Source organism: Ostrinia nubilalis, chromosome 18 (assembly GCF_963855985.1).
Source record: "Ostrinia nubilalis chromosome 18, ilOstNubi1.1, whole genome shotgun sequence".
Lineage (NCBI taxonomy): Eukaryota > Metazoa > Arthropoda > Insecta > Lepidoptera > Crambidae > Ostrinia > Ostrinia nubilalis.
This window is the reverse complement of record NC_087105.1, coordinates 3,926,925-3,951,367: the sequence shown is the minus strand read 5'-3', so window position 1 is coordinate 3,951,367 and position 24,443 is coordinate 3,926,925. Positions and strand designations below refer to the sequence as shown.

Here is a 24,443-nt window from a genome sequence, read left to right as displayed (position 1 = left end):
ATATTTTGTGATCGAGCAACAAGTTGTAGGTCCCCCGCGTTGGTCGCGATCGTATTGAAATACGCAATATTAAATCGCTGTAATAACGTTCATTTTATTTTCCGCGGTGTCCCACATTACCCACATATCAAAAATTTATCACACCATAATACGGCGCTAATTTATTGGCACTTTATTAAACTATGCACTTTGGTGACATTAGCATATAAAACGAAATGTCTTTCTGATGTAGTTTCTTATAGTTATTTATTTGTAGGTAAATAGAAACAATATTCGTACACTGGCAAATCAAAGTTTGCACTGCAAAGTGCAAAGGTTCTTGTTCGCGAGGCATGATGGCGGTTCCAAAGTCAACCTTTTCTATCTAATGTTGTTTTGTTACGTTGAGTAGAATGATATTCAGTCAATGAAAAATGCATTTTTTTTTAATAATCATTGACTTTAGTAACGGTCGGCTGTCGACTGTAGTGTACGTGTAGAGTCAGTGACGAGTTTGAAGAAACATCCTGGGTTTACTTACAATAAGAATATAAGCCTACCGTCAATAAACTAGTTTAGTTTAAACATTACCAGGAACGGACAATAACTTTATTCTACGTACGTATACGTAAGGTTTATCTTTAGTTTTATTACTAAAACCAAGTTTAATACGGTTGAATAATTATACGATTAGTTTTTTCCTGAATAATTTTCCTTATGTTTTTGTAGTAGGTAACAGATAAGTATGGACTACATGTAATTTCCTAAATTAAAACCAACTTACATTCTAAGGGCAACATAATAATATACTAGCGGAAGCACGCGACTATGTTCCTGATTATGATTCAAATTATCAGGCGACTAAAACGGAGTCCGCGTCGGACTACCGATTTGGTTGGTAGTTCGATTCCCGTCGTTCACTGGACTACCGGTAACTCAATCAGACACAAGCATAATTTATTTTTTGTTTGAGGGGTTAACGGGAGTATCAGAGAGTAATGTGTGAAATACAAATAAATAACTATACCTACTTACGAGCAAAAGTATGGAATCACCCCTTTATGTTCCGGGCGGTCTTAAGAACTGAATGACTATGTATTGTATGTATCTGTGGTATCAATTTTAAGTTTATAATATCTCCTTTAAAATGGTACCATTTTTATTGATCTTCTATTAGTCATTTAGTTCTTATGATCGCTCGGAATAAATAGGGTGATTCCATATTTTTGCTCGCGAGTGTACTTACATATTTAACAAAAAAAAACATTAATAGGTTTTAAATTTTAAGACAAGGATAAATTTTGCATGTCGCCTTAGTCCGCAACGCGTTTTCCAAGGCCTATTAAAATGATAAAGTTATTAATAACTATATTGTACTTCCAACGTCCACCAGTTACCAGGTACTTAGTAATCTATCCTTTATTTATGGCTTATGGTGACAGCGCGACGGATTAGCAGAACAATTGAGTAAATAGACGGTAATATTCCGCGGCAGAAAAAAGTAAGTCTCGCGGTCGCGGTAGATAGAGTTAATTTAAAAGTGATAAATTTGATGTCAAGTTTAATACCACACCCCTGTGATCTAGTGGTTAGTTTGGACTTAAGTCCTGAGTTTGATTTCCAGTTAGGCCAAACAATGTATAATGGATACTCCTCTACTATGTTAAGGGGACACAGGTTTGAATCAACCTAATTGTCCGATAAGAAAGGTGGTTCTGGGCTTAGATAGACAATATTTATGTCTTCAGTCAACATTTATTTTATGGTAAGAAGTGTAAAGGTTCATTCATATTTACGAATCGGAAAAAAAATCTAATTACCTACTAGGTAATAAGTAGCAAATGACCAAGAGCAAGAGTATTACCCGATTCTAGGAATCGATCAACCTTCTATGTTTGTTTGACTAGCTACTTCAACAAATTCTGTAACAAGTTGCGCAAGCGCAGCACTAGTACAAGTGCGGTTTGTTTATTTGCTTTCCCTGTCAACTGTACAATACGCAGCTTTCGTTACAAATCTGAATGTAAGCATGACGCTACCAGACCGTCGTCGTTGAAATGAGCGAAATTAACGTTTATACCCCGTTAGTTAGTTGGCAAGCCGATTTGAACTTTAAGCCACGGTGTATAGGTGTATCTTTCCGGTTCAGATTCGGGGATATACCGCCATAAACGGTGCTGGAATCTCGATTATTATGCATACGTTTTGTTAGGAATAAATGATAACAGAGTTTATTGTGTTCGGGTTTATTGATGGCAGTGTCAACGGTGGAGTTGGCGGATTGTTTGGCGCTGGGTGTCGGAGGCGCGGTCCTGCGGCGAGCGTAATGAGAGGCCGCGGTCCCGCGCGATGCAGCGGCCGGCGGGGCGGGCGGGCGCGCGGAAGGAATGCGTCGTTTTCGCATCGGGAGAAACGAATGCGTTTAAGCGTCGCGGGTACACAATGGCGGCGTGACGAGATCCGGTTCGCGGGCCGCGCGGGGGCAGGGGCGGGGCCTCTAATCGATAGCCGGCGAGCGACGGCCGGGCGACTGCGGCGCATAGGTGACAGCTCGGGCCCAATCAAATTACCGGCCGTGGAGGAGAGCTGCAGTGCCACGCACGCCGGAGAAACACAAGCCGCCGCCGCCGCCGCCCGCCGGCCCCGCGTCCTCCGCCGCCGAAACTGCATCGACAAGCCTCTATTGTCCGATACACCACCGCCTCACATGCGCTTGCCTATGCAACACATTGACGGATAGTCGTCACTTATCACGCCGCCCGATACGCGGCCGCCCCCACATAACCCCCCCTTTGTACGGCTCCAATTTGTTCTCTGTACATAGTCTAGGTAGCAAGTCCGCTCAATCTATGTGCGTTCGATGCATCGACTCTACCTTAACATACACAAACTCACTCGCACGCAGGGAATAGTTAAACTTTATATTATTGCAAAAGTAAAAATGCACCTGCGCTTGCACATGCCTTGTTATATCACTAACATTATTAAATGAGCAACATTACCGGACAAAAAAGAAAGCTGCTATAAATATATCAACACTTCAGTTTCTGTGTTCAATAATATTACAAAAACTTTGAATTCATTGAAATTATTTGAAATCCATCTCCTGTGGAATCAATGGAAAAGAATCTACCAAGAGAAAACAAAATTCACTCAGAAATTATTTATTATGATACAATCGTCCCATTACAGTTAACCAGAATGAAATACAGAAACATAAAATGAGTCTTTGAAATGGATGTAAGCAGTTCTGCTATAAAGAAAATCTGATAACTCGAGCCGCTGGTGGCATGAGGTGTAAAACAGGGAAACAAAGAACTTTCTTTTTCTCGCAACAAATATCTGGAATAGCGTCAATAAGTATTTATGCAAACTACGCATTGGTAATTTTGGGGAATGTACGAAAAACGTGACTAGACATCCAGATCCAGATATTTCAAGTAATAAGGGTCGGCGCACACTGCGAATGCGAATGGCGCGCGGTGGCGCCAGCCACAATTGAGAATGTTACTAGGTATGCAAAATCACTTGAAACCTATGTTACAGTTAAGCTTTTACATTTACAAATACATTAGTTTTTATTTCATTCAAAAATACCCAGTAGTTATGATTTTATAGGCATTCAAAGTTCGCTTAAATATTGAGTCCCGCCGACGGTCACGTGACCCCGTGTGACGTACATTCACAGCGTCCGCTCACTAGAAAACTGATATAAACATACTTAAATATTTTTTTTTTGTAAATACAAACTTATTATACATATTAACACCCAGACCCATCACAGAAATTAAAATTGAACCAAACCCAAACTTGATGCGATTGTGTCGTTTTATTGCGAATTACCTTCCAGCTCCATCATTAGACCCCGATTACTATATAGAATTAAAATACTCATCAATACAAAACGAACGAGCCCAAACTCGATGCATTTAAGTCGTTTTATTATAGAGTTCCTATGGCCACCTTCCAGCTCCATCATCAGATCAGCTCCATGTCATCATAATATTGCATGGTCATCCAAATCACATGTGTTTGCGAAATTTCAGCTTAATCGGTTGCCTGGAAGTGGGTCTTAATTCAGTTTGCAAGATTCCACCCATACAAATATGAGCCAGTCGTTGTAATATGACGTCACGCGCATAAAATGGCGGGCCGGCCGCCGCCTGCACTTTTAAAATTCAATATCTTGGAAACTAATTGACGTATCGAAATAATTCTTTCACGTGTATTTTTTATTTTTAACAGAGAATACAGAAAGCTAAAAAACAAAATTAGTGAACATTCTTCATTGCAAACACAAGTCGAATGGGTAGGATTTAAGATCCGAATAAAAGTATGTTGCGTATTTTCCCTAAGCACCACTGAATAAAATTAAGTTGATGAAATGTAGAGTTTCATATTGTACAGTCAGCGTCAAACAGTTCGTGACACCCAAAGTGGCCAAAAAGTTGAGGGCATAACCTTATAAGACGTGTTGCAAACTTTTTGGCTACTTTGGGTGTCACGAACTATTTGACGTTGACTGTACTGTAGATTTTATTTTACGAGACAAAAAGAAAGGATTATAGCCTAGGCGCAGACCACCGACTTTTAGTTGGCCGATAAATGGGCCCTGATTGTAATTTGTATGAAAAATCGGCCGATATCAAATCGGTGTAATTTGCGCACTTTCATACCAACTAAAATAGGTGGTCTGAGCCTAGGCTCATAATACGAGTATCATAGCTATTGCCAACTGTAGAAGTATATTGACACTAAAAGTTTTGTAAGGACAAAACCACATCAATCACGTTCAAAGCGGTTTTACGTTATTGCGGATGTTGAGGGAACGAGACATCTACGAGTTTCATGGCTGAGTATTGGTGTCCGCGCATCTAATTATAGGTTATTCCACCCGCGTACCACACAACAGATCCACGTTCAACCATTAACGACCTGTGCACGAATGTACATGTAGCTCTGCATATAGCCGCACTATGTGCATACGCAGCCGGTATGTATACAGAAATGAGATGCAACCGTCACGCGCAATGAACTCTACACGGCCGGTCCAAAGTTTGCCCCAAACATCACATAGCGTTTTGGAACATAAGCATCTGCTAAGATAATATTGACCCAAATCCCCTCGTTTGGAGGTTAAAAATGAGGATATATTTTTTTTTTTAGAAAATCGTAATAAAATAAGAAATGTAAGGACACTAATCTATTAAGTGTGTTTCAAAATATGACTACGCGTGCAAAGCAGCGAGTAAAAGTGCTCTACCATAAAGCGACAATAAAATAAATATCTGAGAGTAAAAATGAGTCTTGACATTGAGAACTGAATCGAGGTAACAATATTGCGTAAAAGATAATGGTGCCGTAAAGTTTCCACAAATCGATTGTACGCGTGTAGCAAGTATGAAGCTTACTGGATGTAGACTAAAATAAATATCGCTTATACATAGGTAGGTAATGAAGTGGTCGCCGCAATTAAATCGATGACATCATACCCACCATGCGTGCCGCGATGGGAAATAAAAGTACAATTCAATCAACGTGGCTGAGACGTCACTTGATATGGTGTAATAAACGAATTAATTAATAGCTTTGACAATGCTCCGACGAACATACCTAGCTGACGGATAAAATATGACGAAGGTTTTCACTATGAAATTGTGTTGTCGCCAAAAAGCAATACTTGGTAAAAAAAAATCACACAGGCATGTAAGCGTGTTGTCAGCTCAAAGTATAAATAATATCGTTAAAATCGCGTGAAAATAATATTTTACTTGGTATTTCATTATTGCTCCTTGCAACTATTGAGAAACCCAAGGCATCTGTGTCATACCGAACCGGCTACTGACGGCTTAGTTTTGCAGACCTGTTTAAAACTTTTACTTGAGATAATTTTCTTCTTAGGTTTTAAATAGATATATAATATTATCTTTATTTTACCCATTTAAAACCATGCGATCATAAAAGTGGGATATTTGCTGAGTAATAATAGTCAATAGCTGTAACGCACATAAGTCGGAGCAGAGAGTCAGGCAGTGTATGAACTGACCAGTACCACCACTGAAAGAAAGAAACTACAATCCCCTTTGCAGTTGTGGATTCGAGTCCCAGTTAGGGGAAAACGTTAGTGTAGTATAATGTAGATAGAGCATAGATGTTCCACAGAGTCATGGTCATTTCATAGTATAAATAATGCATAAGTTGCTTAGTTTGGGACTAGAAGCGCAGTGTAAAATGTCTAAGGATAATCTTTTTTGCTCAGCAGTGGTAGAATAAGTTGCAAAACACAAAAAAAAATCCATAATAAAGAAACATAATCAAGCATTCGCTCAAGTTTTATACATAATACGAATATAAAATTAGAAAAATAAAAGTATGCAAAAACAAAAGTTCAATAAGAAAACAAATCTTTTGATATTGTTTTACGTAATCACATTTTCGTAATAGATATGTAGACAAATGGTCCTATAAAACGAAATTTTGCATGCCAATAAAGTTTCTGAAGAATACCTTTAAAGATCGAATTGTAAGCATTATTGTAGGGATACATAATCCTTAACAAATAATTACATTTACTTTGAAATGACGTACGGGTAGTCCCTTTTGTTTATTGTCACCTTGTTTATTTGGTTTCTCTACTGTAATTCTATGAAGATGGTTCTGGAGAAGGTAATATTTGTTTTTTTTTTGTCCACAACGAAGAAGCTCTATAAATAGAGCTTATGTTTAAAGGGCCGACTTTTTTCAATGATTTGTAAGAGACTGCCTTAAAATCAATGGGTGTCGAACAATGCGTATGACAAATGGGGGTCAAGGTTATAGGTTAGCATTTCCATAGAAAATCTACGTAAGCCCATGATTCAGCAACAGCGTGTTTAACTCATATAAACTGCCATAGCATTCTACTTTTATGACAGTTTATGTGTGTATTTTACAATGGAAAACTAGATATAGGAGACTACTCTAGTATGTTCTAATATTTTAGAAGATTCCCTAACAAATCAAATAATAAGGCTACTAATCTTCATGAATGTAGATTGTAGAGTTTGGGTTATAAAGTTTATATAATTATTAAATGGCAATGCCAGTTTTTGTATGGAAAGTGGCGTCTTTTTTTTTTCGCGCGGCCATCGACCAAACTTTGTTTTTTGATTACAAAATAGTGTAATAAACCAAACTTACTATGGCATGTATACCTCTAAGCTCAGTCTGAACTGAGTTACGAGCATTAGAAGTTTGATGATTTTCATACAAGATTTGCTTTTTGTGCGCAAGTTTTGTAAGAAATTGCAACAAAATATTGCGCTATTTTTTTATTGCGCTGATTCTGCTCCATACTGATGTCTGGAGCCTTTAATGGATGGTATTGTTTGTTTACACATACAATCTCACTATTTTGTTGCAATTTCTTACAAAACTTTGCGCGCAAAAAGCAAATATAGTATGAAAATCATCAAACTTCTAATGCTCGTCACTCAGTTCAGACTGAGTTTAGAGGTTTACATGTCATAGTAAGTTTGGTTTATTACACTATTTTGTAATCAAAAAACAAAGTTTGGTCGATGGCCGCGCGAAAAAAAAAAGACGCCAATTTCCGGCATTGTCTTTTTAGGTTTGTTAATCGTTCCTCACTCTACATTCATCAAGATCTTTGCTGTAACATTCGTATAGCAAGTACAACTTACCTAACGCAGGGTCTAGGACTGCTTGTGCCGCCTGTTCTTCGCCTACAGGCGTCTTAAGGCATATTTTTTTGAGTTTCATTGCAACTGGCGAGTCTTCTGACTGGGCCACTGTAACAAAAGGCACAGGTTAAAACAATATAAATACTATCGGAAGAAACATTAAACATCACGGTGCAGTGTAAAAATAAACTGGTCAACCACCTTTTTAACGTAAAGGAAAAATCCGTTTGACCGCACCTAGGGCTGCCACCAATACTTTCATTAATTTTAGACAAAAATACTATTAAAAAAGTATTTTCCAAAATGATAATGATGAACAGAAGGAAATATACTTTAAATTATATCAAAATTCATTATATCATTACCAAGCGTTTAAATCATAATTTCGGCTCATAATTTCAAGATAATTCACCAGTTATTTTTTAGTCAAGGAACGAAAAAAAAAATACAATTTCACGTCAGATTTTTAACATTTTCACTAGATTCTAAATTACGAACTATTAGACTCGCGTGTTAACGTTAATTAGTTTAGTTTACGGTCTATAACAATATGATATAATGAACAAAATAATAATAATGATGATGATCATATAGGTCTACAAAATAAATAACAAAAAAATACTGGTAAACATTGTGCCTTATACGTGTATGATAACGAAACTTTTAACTTACAGAGCAATCCTACGTGCATCATACGAAACGGGGAAACAAAATAGACAAAAGTGTGATTAGTCGGTGCCATCGATGATCATCATAAATAAGTCATGATCATCAGTTCCATACCGCTGGACTTAAGCCCCAGCGAGGACCTCCAAAAGAGTCTCAAACAGCAAGATCTCCCACTTTGAAATGACGAATCCTGCGGTTTACCAATGACATCAATGTAGTAGAGTTGACATAATAAGACTCCCTTCGGACTATACTTTGGTTGGCTTCCAATTTGTATGACGAATCGGCCGATACCAAATTGGTGTAATGTGCTTACTTCCATACATGTTCATACTGATTAACAGCCCGACCAAGCTATCGGCTGACGAAAAGCCTGTAGTATGCAGGGACTCTTAAAACTTACACATTTTACTGCAAAAAAAGCTCCTATTACAGCCACATAAGATGCCACATCTATTATCTTGAGTGTACGGACTCTACATTTTATAAAGTCGGACGAAAATTCAAATTCTATATTTTGCGAAATACATTAATTAATTAATTCTAAAATTAGAGTCGATGCGGCCTTTACCTCGTTACATTACTCATTGTACCATCAGATACATTGTCTTATCAATTTTTCCGTGAATTTGATAACCTCTTTGACACTATCTAAAAACATCATGTGTGATGTATGAGAGTTACGACGTAATTATCTTACCTATACTGTACTAGCTTTCCGCCCGCGGCTTCCCCCGCGTGGAATTTTGTCTGTCACAGAAAAACTTTATCGCGCGCGTCCCTGTTTCAAAAACCGGGATAAAAACTATCCTATGTCATTTCCCGGGACTCAAACTATCTCTATGCCAAATTTCATCAAAATCGTTTCAGTGGTTTAGGCGTGAAAGCGAGACAGACAGACATTTTCGCATTTATAATATTAGTATAGATTATGACAAGTGTTTCATATAGTTGTGGGAACAATGTATTCCTGGATTTAAAAATCAATTAGCTTTACAACTACATATAAGGCATTATTTAATTAGCATCTGATTCTTTTCCTTCTACCGTGTGGGCTTGTAACAACTAAGACTTAATGAGCCGCCATAGCTGAAATAAACTTGATTGTGTAACATAATTTTACCTCAAATGATAACATTTGCAACTCTAACTAGCTATTATATTAATTAGTGTTAAGTTTTGTAGTTCAAATGAATGCTCGTTGCAAGCTTTTGGTCGAATGCTTTTGATGAAATATTTTTCTCCTAATTGATTCTGGTTCAGGTTAAAATGACTTTGAAGCATGCCATGAAGAAATTTATAACGATAAAGGCATAGCCACACCTTCACTTAAAAAAACTCGCACACAAGGATTAGCTGACGTCAACAATTTATTCGTAATAGCTGGGTATGCATCGGCATTGTTGGTAGAGTCGCTCAGTTTGCACACAAATACTATATTGAACGTCGAATTATCGTTATTAGTACAAACCACGCTATGTTTTCCTTGGAGATAATAGTGCTATTAATCTATGGTTCCATGCGGACACATGTTCCTACTGCGGTTGACCTTTAAATTAATAGTGAAGCAACGTAGAACAATATTTGAGTTTTTGTAAAACAATTATTTTTTTACTTTCTCAACACTTTTCAATCATCAATACTTCTTCATAGGAGGACGTCCGGCACTGTTTTCTAAGGATGTTTGTTAGATTTAATTTCTTTTGACCCACGGTAAGTTTTCCAAAATTTGATATGCATAATCGGACCTCATCCCCAGAATTACTAAGCAGGTCCTCAACAACTAGGTGCAACTTGACTGAAACAACTGTTCACTGAAAGTAGAGTCGTGCTGTGCATTATAGGCAATCAGGAAATGCATAACTGGTAAATAGTGTTTGGTGTAGTAACGTTAGTGGTATAAAATGTGCAGTGACCCAGAAATTGAAATGCCCGCTACTATCTAGATTCTAGCTGAAAGGCTGGTGGGATAGTGACACACAAGCAAATGCTCCTCAGCAGCAATTTTCAGCAAATGTGCTTTTAAACGAAGATGATGGCACATAGCCCTTGCATCTTTGGGATCGCCATTTCAAAATAAAATGCAAATATGGACACGATGTCGTCAGCCTCCGGTCGAAGGCAAGGACTATACTTTTCTGTTCACCTCTAGAGAAACGGTAGTGAGTTTCGGCGATTTTGATTGTAATTTTATGGAATGACGCATGGGCACGTCCTTGATAATTTATTCACCCAACACGCACGTGGAATCTATAGGTTAATGAACTTGCCCAAATATTAAATTTGATTAAGAGCCATTTTACATTTTCGTGCGAATTTCTAAGATTTTGGAAGCATGAATTACTATCTTAAGCAACACCCAGAGATTATTTAATAACTGCGAAAGATAGGTCAATCCTTGGTGTTGACCATTAATGAAACGGATTTACTAAAATTCTTTTGCTTAATTCACAGTGCCCCATCTCCCACAACCATTTTACGGAAAAATTGCCGCAGACTCATTTTCAAAGTCCTGTATCTATTATTTATGCTCATATAATAAGCTTAAAAATATATAGTAATCATCGGACATATATTCTTGTAGTCCATTAATGAAATAGATTCTTGAATTTCATTACCATTATTGAGTAAAATCTAAAAATAATTTGGCAAATTTGAAGATTAACGTCACATTTTGATCGTGGTTTTTGGTTTAAAAACACAGCAATAACTGCAATAAAAGTATCCCAAAATAAAGAATATTCATTGTAGAATTGATTTCTACAGTTATTGTTTAAATATTAGTAACCACTTTGTCAAAATATTGATGTGAATATCAGTATAAATTACAATGCGCAAGCCGACATCGATTAGTATGGCGCGAGCGCCCGTCAAGGCAGGACCTGTGTCATTTTTCCCGCCGTGACGTTTACGTGCGTTCGTGTCGTAAAGCGGTGATTTGTACGGCGACCAAATACATTTGATACTATGCCGAGAGGCTGTTTCGAGTCGGCCGGCCGAGCAGAAATTGAAATGATGAATTTTAATTTCTTTGACGGATCTGGGTGTAACTATGTATAATATGTAGGTACCATGTATTTAATTTAATAAATAAATTATAAAAAAGTATATCCATTATGCTAGCACCCTTAACACAAGCATATTGGTTGCCTACTTTTGGACTAGATGGCGCTGTGAAATTGTTCAAAGATTTGTTTATTTATTTATCCGCTTTGAGTTTTGTTTCGTGAAGAACAAAAAGAAGCATTTGTTTCGAGAGGGAAGCTTTGTTGTTAAATCTATACTAATAAAAGAGGAAAGATTTAATTGTTTGTTTGTTTGTTTGGAGGCAATAGCTCCGAAAAAAAATCCTAATTTTTTTTCTATGTAGGCTATAAAATATTTTCAAAAACTATAGTACAAAATCTTTGATAAAATTCGACGTTTAATAAATAAATTAGATAACGTCATATTAATACTTTTTTTTCGTACGATTTTAGTACTTGTTTTTCAGAAATTCTACGATTTAACTAAACTTCTAGTGTTTATATTTTATGCATAATTTATTAACTTCTAAAATATACATAATTATATCCTATTGATAGATGACGTGCTTCGTATTTTATTAAAATTATTACCTGACTATGTTAAAAAGGTGTGGAATGTTATTTTGGAGATAACTTGGTTCCATAGAAATATAGAGAGATGCTAAGTAATGCGCTGAGTTCGAAACTCAGTGTCGTATTAGAAATTCACACACACAAAGAAATCAAATTATGTGCTCATTATCCACTGCGGTATCAGTATTCAACGTTCGAATAATCTTTAGTACTATGCAAGCAATATAAACTGTTTACATAATGACGTCGCTACTGTCATCATTGCTTTCACAAGCAATATGTTCCAATTTGTCCCTTGTCACATTTCCCTTTAGTTTCTGTGATCTGTGCTTGTTTCTAAGTTGATATCAATGAAATATTCCTTAGTACTTTTGATTTTTTTTTTTTGACACGTGTTTGAAAAATCAAGGTCAGATTACAATAAAATAACAAGTGAAAACGTAACATTGCATTGCAACTCGCAATTTCGCAATATTGATGAGGAGATTCCATTGGAAAGTCTGTATTCATTCCTAGGATTCCCCTAACACCATCAAATTCAAGATAATTCAAGAGAGTGCAGTTTCCCATCTCATGCTTAGGGACCACGGTTTAAAAATATAATGTGGTTGCATAGAGCCTGCAACGGGCAACCGCGTGCGCAGCTGCTCATACTAATTTTCGATAAAAAGCAAGTGTTGGCGCCCTCACGAGTTTTAGCGGAGTTCCATATGGTAGCGGGAGTAGACTTAATGGAAATCTATGCTTCTCCGACGACCAGTTGTATGTGGCATACTCCAGAGTATGCGCACACAATAGCCTGGTGATTTTAGCACCTGAAGGAAAAACCAAAAAAACATTGTTTACAAAGAAATCTGCGGCAGGTGTAGTGTTTTAATTTTGTTTTAGAAAGATCTCATAATTTTGTAAGTATTCAAATATTTAAACATAATAATTTGTAGATTTTAATCAAAAAATATAATCATTTATTTTAACAAAATTAATTTTCTTAGAATATTTTAATTCTATTAGAACCATTTTCCACTTCATCGCAGAAGAAGTCGCGGGCAAAAAGCTAGTATGAAATATGTAGTATTGCCCGCGGCTTCACCCGCTTGAAATTTAGTTTGTCACAGATCGTCATAAATTATAGCCTAACATTGTTATTCTGGTCGAAGCCAGGGATGGATGAGCGTCGCTGTCGCTGGCGACAGGGTCTTCTGGTTCAGGGTTCATGGCGTAGGTCTCAGGCAAAATGAAATCCACTCGTAGAAATTAATAAATTCAGTGTATTCACGAAAATAATTACACACAGTACTAGAGTCGTATCGGAACTGAGTGAACCAAAGGTCTTGCGATAGGAACTTCCGACCCGAGTGATAGTTGAACACAGACTGCCTAGTACTGCTGTACTGTACTGTAAAATTTCATCAAAATCTGTTCAGTAGTTTTTGCGTGAAAGTGTAACAAACATCCAGACTTCCACACAAACTTTCGTATTTATAATATTAGTAAGACTAGTAAGAAGTAAGATAGTAAGATGAATTATTTTAGTTATTTGTTTACTTATAATAATATTTATTTATTTCTTTCTTAGCTCTGTCTGATAATGGGTCTGGAGGAGATGCAATGGCCACCTCCGTAACAAAACAATAGAACCCTATGGAGTTTGGGCTTGTGTGATTCGCCTTGACGAATATTTCGTATCCAGGGCCCAATGATGGAGCTGTAAGGGGGCAGATTTTTTTTTCACTATGTGACTGTCTTTATTTTGTACTTAATATATATTTTACATATTATACCTATTCGTGTTTCATTATGAATCGAAATATAAAAGACTTATTAAACTCTATTAAAAATTTAAATTAATTTATCAAGTTTGAATACCTCATTCTACCTTAAAATTAATAACTTAAATCAAGTCTTAATACGGTCACGGCTCAAGATTTTTTTGTCCATTTCAGCGTTCTTTTTACTCTTTTGACGATGCGTTGACAGCTTTTACCTAAATTCGCGCGGAATATTTTTGTGAAATGGCTCTTAACTTCATCTCTTCATCAAAAATAAGGAGATTCTATTATCTCCTTTATGAATTAAATTCGTGGATCAATATCGACATAAAATATTATGGTCGTGAATTTTTCTGGCACTTGGTGACCCTACAGTCTGAGCTTGAAGACAAACTGTTGCGCATCTTCTTCATAAAGTGGGATCGAGATCGAACCAGTGACCGAAGTGTTTTATTATTTAACACTCAAGTCCCAACGCGACGTCAATCTGCTGCGGAAAAAATTAACCATTCATTGCTTAACACAGAGCCAGGTGCATCAGGTATTATTTACTTGTGGAATGACTAACTAATGTAGGAGTGCATTTTGCTTGATGGTTTTGTTTTATATCATGTCGCACGAACAAAACTACATTACCTATCTTATGTAAAAATCGGGTTGGAAACAAGATTCTTTTCAAATTCATTACAGCAGGTTCATAACCGAAGAGGTAAGAATTTCATTACAGTCATGTCTTAAAATGCATGAGACAGGTAAAGGACACAATTACGCAAAATTTAGCCTTCTAGAGCTGGTTACATCATCGGTGTCGAACTGTCGATCACAAAACGATAGGATAAGTAGGATTTGGAAAATCAAATGTTACGTTTTTGACAAACATACCAGTTTGTGATTTACCTTGAACCTAATTAAAGAGCTTAATTAACGGTAAAAGATAGTTACGGTTGATTTGTATGAAACATGATTATTAGAGAATTTCGGAGAATCTTATTTTAAGTAGCCCTGAAATCAAAGAGCCCTATCAATCCCAAGTTAATGACTTATGTTAATCCTTTGATATTGTAACGTGATTATGAAAAAGAAATTAATTTTGGTAAGTACATATTGTTTAATTCGACTTAAACAAATTAAGCATTCGCAGCATCGGGGCTATTGGACTGGACATGACCGCAATGAGTCAGCGCGGACGCAACGATGCGATGTTCTTTATTTACTCTCCACCATGTTGTTATGTTAAAACGAGATTAACTCTACCAGACGGCTCGCTCTAGTCATTGACCGATCAGGTGTTGCATGCGAGTAACACATCGTATAAGGCAAATCCCGTGTATTTGTATACCATTAGAGCGTCATCTCGGCGGATTAGTGCAAGGCGGTGTCATTACATATGCGTCGCGAACGATGTCGCTAGTGTGTCGCGGTTGCGTTGCCGGCAGGTGCAAGCGAGGCTGCACGCTGCGCCGCGCGGAGGCTGCGGCCGCCCTCGTGCCGCGCCACCCTCCCCCACCACCCCCTACCACCCGCACGCCATCTTAACAAATCGATAGGATATGACTGTTCTCCACTTCGCGGGTGCGACTTTTGGGCGCGGACAAAATGACCCCTCTTGATTGCGTAACGCTGGCCCGAGGAAACAATGGACCAGATCGTGCGTGATCGCACGGTCCGCGGCTAAGTATGTACAGTGCGAAAAGTTTCGATTTCATCATTATATCCATAATCGTCATTGACACATGACTCTACGATTATGTTACGACAATGTTTACACAAGTCAATGGGACATAGCTCGAGTGCAATCGATAGACAGGCTGGCAAGATTGCTTGGGGGCCGGCTTTGTTTACAAACATTCTAAACTTGGCAAGTGCAAATGAAAATATCATTGCTCATGGCACGTTACGAGTGTTTACACGGCTCCGAGTCGCCAGTTCAGGGGAAATGTTGTTCAGTGGCGGCTTTTTCATCAGCAAACAGGATTAATTCAATGAGAAGGTAATCCCCGAAGTCCTATAACACGCGGGAGCCGGGCGAGCGGGACCGCGGACCGTTCCCGCCGACTCCGTTTAAATATTCACGCCCTCTAATGACACGATGCCGGCTCACTTTAACAAGGTCCTATGTGGTCAACTCGGCCTGGGGATAAAATCTTTCTGGTTGTACATACAATTGCCAAGTCGCTATGGAGCAAAAGCTCCCTCAATCCACTTGGGCCGCGATACGCGACACGCCATAGCAATCGTGACTTTAACTTGTATGTCGGTCTAGGTTAGTAAACTACCTAATTGACACTAAAACACTGTAAATCGGCTTAGCTGAAACTGAAACTAACGAAGCTTTTAGGTTCACGATTGAAAAAAAGTTAAGTGATTGTGCTCGACTGATATCCCACTGAGTGCCGTCATTAGAAAGAATAGCCGATAAAGAAACAGTTACGTCCTAAATGAATTACAAAGGAAAGCATACTAAGCAAGTAAGTGTACTAATGATACACATTCATTGCCATCTCCGAGCTAACGGTGTTGCTCGGCGACCCGTCTGCTTCGAACTCGGTTTAGGAAATGCCACAGTGGAGGTAAAGGCAGTATGCTCTCTCTCCAACGCACGCGCAACAGGTGATAGAGAATAGACAGCCATAAGCCACTGCGAGGATCCTATAAATGTTTAGTTCCCCTGAGATTTCGTAACATTATTTGTTAATCAAATGATAAACTGACGCTGTTAGGTGGCCCGTCTGCTTCGAGTTAAGGCAACAGGTGACGACACTCAGTAATTAAATTATTAACTTCCAATGATACAAAATTATTTGCAAATATAGGCTTTTCTACAGCAGCAGACCGACACAAGCCATCTTCTTTTTTAAAGTAGCTAGAGATGTTAAGTTTGCTTTGAACGACGTTAAGGTGAAACGGTGATTTTTTGGTAGTTAGAAAATTTGATTGAGTTTAAATCCACATTTGGGTATGATATGATAGCTTGACATGTATAATGTGGTTTCATCTGCTGTAATTTTAATTCATCACACCTGAACTAACAGAAAACCTTCATACATTACTCTAGCTCTACAATGCGCCGGCCGACATTTTCCCCATGCCATCTTCTAACATTTCGAATATCAGGATTCAGGAAGCATGGGCGTTGTTTACATGAGGGAGAGACACCACAAAATATCAATGGTCGTAGATGATTAGTCGATCTTGGGATTTCACTATCAAAAGTAATGAAATAATCATTACAGACCTGAGCTGTTCCATTCAAAACTGTTGAATAACGACCGCGCGTCCTACGCTCGCGTGCCCGTCCATACAAACGCGAGCCGCGAGTACCGGTAGAGACACCACACAAAAGGCATGTGCGCGGATAAGAAGGACCCCATCAACTTTTCTATGCAAATACTGACAACATAATGGACAGTAAACATGAATCATTACAAGGGACAGAAAAATTTAAGGACTTATAATATTCGCATCCGTACGTAAACTGGATGCGTGAGCGAAAATATTAAAAATAAGAAGGAAATTGAATAAAGAGATAATAATAATAAAATTCTTTATTTCAGACAATTTTAAAAGTCCATATTAAACGGGTTCGAAAATAAAAATACACACAAACAATAACAAATTCAAAAAACTTGTACCCTGTGCAGAGACGGACCATCATATTACATCTTTTACGTTATTATAACACCATGAAGCGGTAATAAAAACAACTTAGCTTTATTTGTGGTAACCCTAACCATGAGCACATAGAATCGGTTGGGTACACGGCACATAAAAGGGTTAACGGGCGACACCTGCAGAGCCCCAAACATCGTCCTTGAATAAAGCGTTTGCAAAACCTACTTTAACAGTAACGTGTGTTGTGTCTCTTTTAAAGTGGGTCAATTATGAGGGGACCCAGACAAGTATGTCCTCGAATAAAGACGCTGGCAATTTGGACTCAACTGGTGGTCTTTGCAACTCTCTATCTTACACTTTTCTCGCCTGCTCTGATACATTCGCAATGCAAAAAATATACAGGATCAAATTGTCACGTTATAAATCATGTCAGGAAATATGTATTAAAGCTTTGAAGTTAAACATAGCCGCTGGTACAAAAGGCCCAATGCTATAACGTCATGGTCTGACTAATTTGTGGTTTTCGAATCAGTTGATATGACAGCGTAGAACATAAATAAACAATATAACCTGGAATTTTCTCTCTGACACAGATTAACACTCAAGCCAACTGGTGGGATTCCGAAGACCTTATTAACACCATTGCAATTTTGAGCAAAACAATATTATTGGATACAAGCTTTTGCCCGCGGCATCACAGATCGTCATAAATTATTTATAGCCTACATGTTAATTCTGGCACTACAATAATACTGTAAAGTTTCATGAAAATCCGTTCGGTAGTTTTTGCGTGAAAGAGTAACAAACATCCAGACATCCAAACTTTAACAATTATAATATTAGTAGGATGTTAAACATTAGTGAAAGCTCACATTTTACAATTTCAGGAAGTAAATCCTGAAGGAGCAGCAGATGCTTGGTTACCTAGCCGTGTCCAGAAGATGTAATTTCACATACTACTATGTAGTGTTATACTACGTCTAGCAGAACACCTGCAGAGCCTCAAACTGAACGACCTTGGAAACTAGCGCAATAACTTCCTAAACGATTCGACATAATTAACGTCGATTGATAATATTGATAGAAAAAAATCTGATTATATCACACTCCTTGGAGTAATCGGTCGTATTGAACAGCATCAGATACAATTTGCTTATGACGGAATGACGGCAGACTATGATGAGAAAGTTATCTAAAGACAAACAAATATCTGCCAAAGTATAAGTATAGTTTTTGTTGTTTTATCTAAGCACTTAAGTTATTAGGCATAGTTGTGTGCAGTTGTAATTGGTCCAGAGATTTGTAAGTGATTTGTACCTGTATTTTTTACTAAATAAGTAGTATTCTATGTACTGTAACTGTACCTATTAATAAATAAATAAAATAAATAAATAAATAAAGGGATGCTATCATGTATGGGTTAATTAGAGTTCATGTCGAATGTGGGTGTTACGAACGATTCTGTTAGCAGTGACGCGACTACGGAAAGGATACTCGCTTCACCTGCTTCGCTTCCGCTCAGGTAATTGCAAGATGGAGCATAACTTTCTATATTTATATTGCCAATTATAATGAGATTATGACATACCTACATAGCGTATACAATACAGGTCTAACTTCAGTAATTAAACAGTGATTTTTCCGTGTGAACTGAGGCTCACTACGAGTAAAGTTGTCTCGTAATTGTGACGTTGCCATGACGTGTTGCCTAACACTGGAGTGGCAAGCTACTCTGAATCGAGGAATGTATAAAGTATCCGTATCGAATACGGAGTCCGGTTCTAAACGTTTCAATGAGTGAGACGTTAGTGCGGCGGTAGTGTAAGCTATGGGATGTTAAAACAATGCGACGGTGTTGTACCAAGTGCGGATTGGTTGGATGCGCGGGTCGTCGACCGTGGTTGTCCCCCCGCGCGCGCGCCCGTGGTCTCACTTTCGATGCGCCCGAGGCCTCCGCGAGCCCACGTGCCCGGTGCCCGTGCGCAGCCACCGACGCCGTCGACGGTGACGTCACACACTCCTGGAGCGCGCAACGGTGCGGCCCGCCAGAGCGTGAAGCTGTTTGTGGTGCTCATTAGGACCCCCATGGGAATCGTGCTAATGACGCCCAAGTCCTTTCCCTCACTAGCACAAGGTCTGGTTAAATTCAAGTCACTAGACTTTTGGGTCATTGGGATTGACTGTGTCTGTGATTGAACGTCATTCTAAGACTAAATTACCGTTTACAAGAGTACGAAAGTAAAATTTTTATTTGAAATCTACAGCAAAAACGCTTAGGAACAAGTAACAAGGTAGAATAAATTCAACAGATTACACATTACCTTAAATATAACCTAGACAGACTTCTTACTGTGAAGTTTAGAGTAAATATGAATAGACCGTCTAATGGACTAAGGAAAGTGCGAAATGTCACGCATTGGCGCAAATGTAGAGATAACCGAGCAGTAAACTAGAAACTTGAAACTAACATAACTGACATGGAATGTGATTCACACGGAAGTTGTGTAAATATAGTAAAATATATATATTTTTCTAAAAAAAGAAAATTGATAAAAAACTGATGTTATAAGACAACAAGTATGATTGAAAAGATACCGGTTTTTATTTTGGCAGGTATTTCAGTTCAGATTGTCTGTGTTCCCGGACTTACCGGCTTGATGATGGTTTAAAACTAACCATTGAATAATCTCTACTTGAATCAAAACTTTGATTGACAGGAAATAAGACGATGCCTGCATCTGTATTCTTTAGTTTTTATCTAACCGTGCCCGAATTCCAATAAATTGTTTTGGCTGACCACCTCGCAAGTATTTGTGCAACAAACGATTATTAATAAACCAGCATCGTTAGTTAGGTATGTGCGTTGCTTACAAGATGCTTGTATTACGCAGTAGATGTGGAGACATTTGCGAAATTTATCGGCAACCCACCTTTTTGCTTGACGACTAAGACCGGACAGCTACAAGCCTATGTTACGTTTCATAAACGAAGCGTTAAGCGGAGCGGGAACGTGGAAGTTTTCAGGAGAGCTGGATGTAATTCCGCGTTTTTGAAGCTTTATTTTAAATGGTTTATTACAAGGGAATTTCTATTAGAGACATGGTTTATTAATTATCTTATATTTTATTTATTGGATTTTATTCATCGTTGTCTCATACATAATTTATAGTCGGTTGCAGTAACTGTCATAATCATAAATCATTTATTACTCCATGTTTACATGATTACTTGCTTTCCGTGGAGTGTAGCAGTAAATATCGTACTATCGCATCAGTTGGCTTTTACTTTTCCTGTCCGCTAGATGTAAGCGAGCAGAACCTTAACAATGTTGCAGTAATCGCCTGAACTCGTGTAAGCAACCATTACACAATCGATTACGCAATCGAGTTTATAAAACGATACCTTATCGGAGACGTTTAAGAATAATTTCGATAATTTATTATCTTCCATCAGAAGCGATTTGAAACGCCCATTCTTCTTAAGCTAGTCACATCTCCCGCATCAACGGTTACTTTAAAAGAGTTTGCAAATTGATAAGGTAATTTCGATTAGATACTGTAATTAACGGTGTTTAGTTAAGATGATAAGTAAAATTAACCGTATTATGAAGAAAAGTTAACTAAAATTATGTTACTGTTTTTCAATAGTGTACATTTGAATGTCTGTGCATCGAAACATAGTCATCTAAGGATCTATTAGAATTACAATTTTTTCAGGTAAATCCTATAACAATATTTCTGCCACTATAAAATTCAATAGAAGAATAGTCCAGTCAATGAATGCCTTAACGATGGTGTAGAGAGAAATCCGTGGAACACAATTTCTGACCTCGGGACTTTATTTAGCCTAGTTAGGAGGTGAACATAGCAAAAGTCCCCGCCCTTAGCCCTTGAGCCGGCGGGGAGAGGGGGGTTTAAAGGTACCACTTTTCGGTTTTTCGCTTAATCCTCGGAAACTATGCGTCCTAGTGACATGACTACTATGAACCAAAAAAAGCTTATTCAATTTGCTACAGGTGAGACCGTCAAGTTTTTCTATATCTTGTATAGTTCTTGCGGCATCTGCTCTAGAAGGTCTGTAAAATTGGAAATTTTATTGTTGTCTTACATGTTCCTTACAGGAGAAAATCGACTAAATCAACATTGAGCAAACACTATAGACATGCGGAAGCATGTTAAGCCTAGTTCCATGGAGGGGACTGCACCGTGCGTATATTTAGACGAACCAATTAGAGCCACTTTTGACTCCTCATCATTCAAAAACTACTGTGCATTAACACTTCAAATTTGGCTCATGTATTGAGACTTGCAAGATGTACATCAGCTTCAAATTTCATAAATATACCTCAAACGGTTATTTAGGTATTGACGTTCAAAAATCGATATTTAGAGCACTACTATCTATCTATCACATGTGAAATGTTAAAATTTACTGGTTTTTTATTTGTTCCTTTGTATTTACATAACTACCTTTCTGTATGCCAAATTTGAACCTTCCAGGTCATCTGGAAGTGGTTAGAATTTGGTCTATAGGTCAGACATGTAGATTTTTGGACGTCAATATCTAAAGAACCGTTTGAGGTATATTTATGAAATTTGAAACTGATGTATATCTTGTAAGTCTCAACACATGAGCCAAATTTGAAGTGTTAATGCCCAGTAGTTTTTGAGTGATGAGGATTCAAAAGTGGCTCAAAGTGATTCGTCTAAATATACGCACAGTGTAGTCCCCTCGCTGGAACTAGGCTTAACATGCTCCCGCATGTCTAGAATGATTGCTCAATGTTGATTTAGTCGATTTTTTTCTGATGGGAACATGTAAGACAAAAATAAAATTTCCAATATTACAGACCTTCTAGAGCAGATGCCGCGAAAACTATACAATTTATAGAAAAACTTGTCTATCTCATCTGTAGCAAATTGAATATGCTTTTTTTGGTTCAAAGTAGTCATGTCACTAGGACGCATAGTTTCCGAGGATTAAGCGAAAAACCGAAAAGTGGCACCTTTAAACCCCCCTCTCCCCGTCGGCTCAAGGGCTAAGGGCGGGGACTTTTGCTATGTTCACCTCCTAACTAGTTTAAATAAAGTCCTGAAGTCAGAAATTGTGTTCTACAGTTTTCCATCTATAATGCTTTATTGACTGGACTAGAAGTCCACTTAAGCTGCAGGTTTTATAATTAGGACACATAAATGGACTTACATTTTCGCTACATGTGAAAAAGATTTTCCTAAGGTCATGGACCATGGTTTTACATTTCTCTTTAGGAGGTGAGTCGATAACTCTAATCTATGTAACCGACCGATTCGACAATGCTCGACTTTGCATTCGACCTTTACTTTGCAGTCGTTTTTAGAACCGAATGTAGGTACATATATCAATCAACTAAGTGCATTTACGTAGTGAGTCGTCGAATACGTTAAGGTGCATTTTTAATTTGAAATCGATCTACATGTATCTGTACGAGTAAGTTCACATCATGGAGTTGTGGATTTTGGAATAATGCGTCCAACCACACATTAAACAAGCTGTTTTTTTATTTTTTATACAGTGTCATGGCGGGATCCAGCCGCGTAACGGCGTATCCAGTCGGCAGTCCGGGTCATCGGCGCGTGGCGACAATTAAAACCGGGATAAGTGTTGCGTGTACCTGCGAGATGAGGGCGCGACGGTCGATACGGGGCCTGGGGTCGCTCAGTCACAGAGAGGGGCAGGGGCATTCAGTTAAGGAGTTTAGAATACAAGTCACGGAGTATTGATATTTCTCGGTCTATTTTTATTTTGGCAAAAAAAGCTAATTAAATCCGGCCTGCCTGTCTTGCGTTACGTTGCGACTTATTGTGTAGTACATGTACGCTTCGCGGTGAGCTTGCTTTGGTGGGGTCATTGCGGTCATTTTTGTGACACGTGTAGGCAGGCACTATAGGCAGACAATAGCTCTACCAGTTATCCTTTGCCCGTATTTATTAGACATGTGAAGAGTTATTTACATTATTGACGACGAGATTACGAAAATCATATGGAGTTAAAAAAAATAAACGTATGACCTTTTCAGCGAGTACGTCACAAGACGTGTGGGCGTCGCGGTGGCAGACAGTGGGCCGGGGTGGGGGCGGGGGTATTCGGGCGAGGTAACTCTTCATTCCCATTTAGCTACTGAATTGTATAGCGGGAGGAGGCCATGATTATGTTTACTAACCCCGGCCGCCGCGCCCCTTGGTCTACGCGGTCCGAATTAACACACGATCTTTGTCCCGATTCGGGCTTGAACCCCCGCGATCGCCGTTGCTGCGTTCTCAAATAAATAGTAATCCATAAATAAAGGTCTCGCACGATCAATAAAGGCATTTGCGCCAAGAAACCGCTCGCAATGTAGAATTACTATAAAATTATCAGATTCACGTAATCTATACTAATATTATAAATGCGAAAGTAACTCTGTCTGGCTGTCTTGCTTTCACTCCTAAACCACTGAACCGATTTTGATGAAATTTGGCATAGAGATAGTTTGAGTCTCGGGAAAGGACATAGGTTATATCATAGACATAGTTTTTATCCCGGTTTTTGAAACAGGGACGCGCGCGATAAAGTGTTTCTGTGACAGACAAAATTCCACGCAGGCGAAGCCGCGGGCTGAAAGCTAGTTACCTATTTATAAAAGTGGTAGAGAATTATAGGATAGCCATTGAAATTAATATCAAATATCAACCAAGAGTTCGGATTGATTTCGATACATGCATGCATACGTTACACATGCAGTCAAATCCTTTCAGTTAAATATTTTCTAATAACTATTCGCCTCTCTTGTTTAGATACAGATGTCATTATTAGAAAGTGCTGAATCAATCGAAATTGAATTTAATTGATAGACGAATTCTTGCATGTAGTGCATCTCACAGTACAGAGCGTACGAAATTACGAATCACAGTGCGCTTGATAACGAAATAACTTTACACAAAATACAAATACACAATGCATGCTATCTGTGAAGTGGATGGATGGGTGGAGTAAATCCTATTTTCAAACCTCTTGGCATGACATTCTACTTATTAATAACTATTAAGTACAATAATGAACTGCAAACCGAATGTAGTTATTTAAAACAATCTAATATTTTACAGTTTTCATAAAAT

General features: G+C 38.1%; 1 protein-coding gene across 1 annotated transcript in view; it reads right to left on the bottom strand.

Moving 5' to 3' along the window:
• The window catches only part of LOC135080849 (metastasis-associated protein MTA2), a 70,844-nt gene that overhangs the window by 33,840 nt on the left and 12,561 nt on the right, over positions 1-24,443 (bottom strand). The window contains exon 3 of the mRNA XM_063975575.1: positions 7,662-7,769. Coding sequence (XP_063831645.1) covers positions 7,662-7,769 — 108 coding nt within the window. The remainder of the gene's footprint in view (positions 1-7,661; positions 7,770-24,443) is intronic.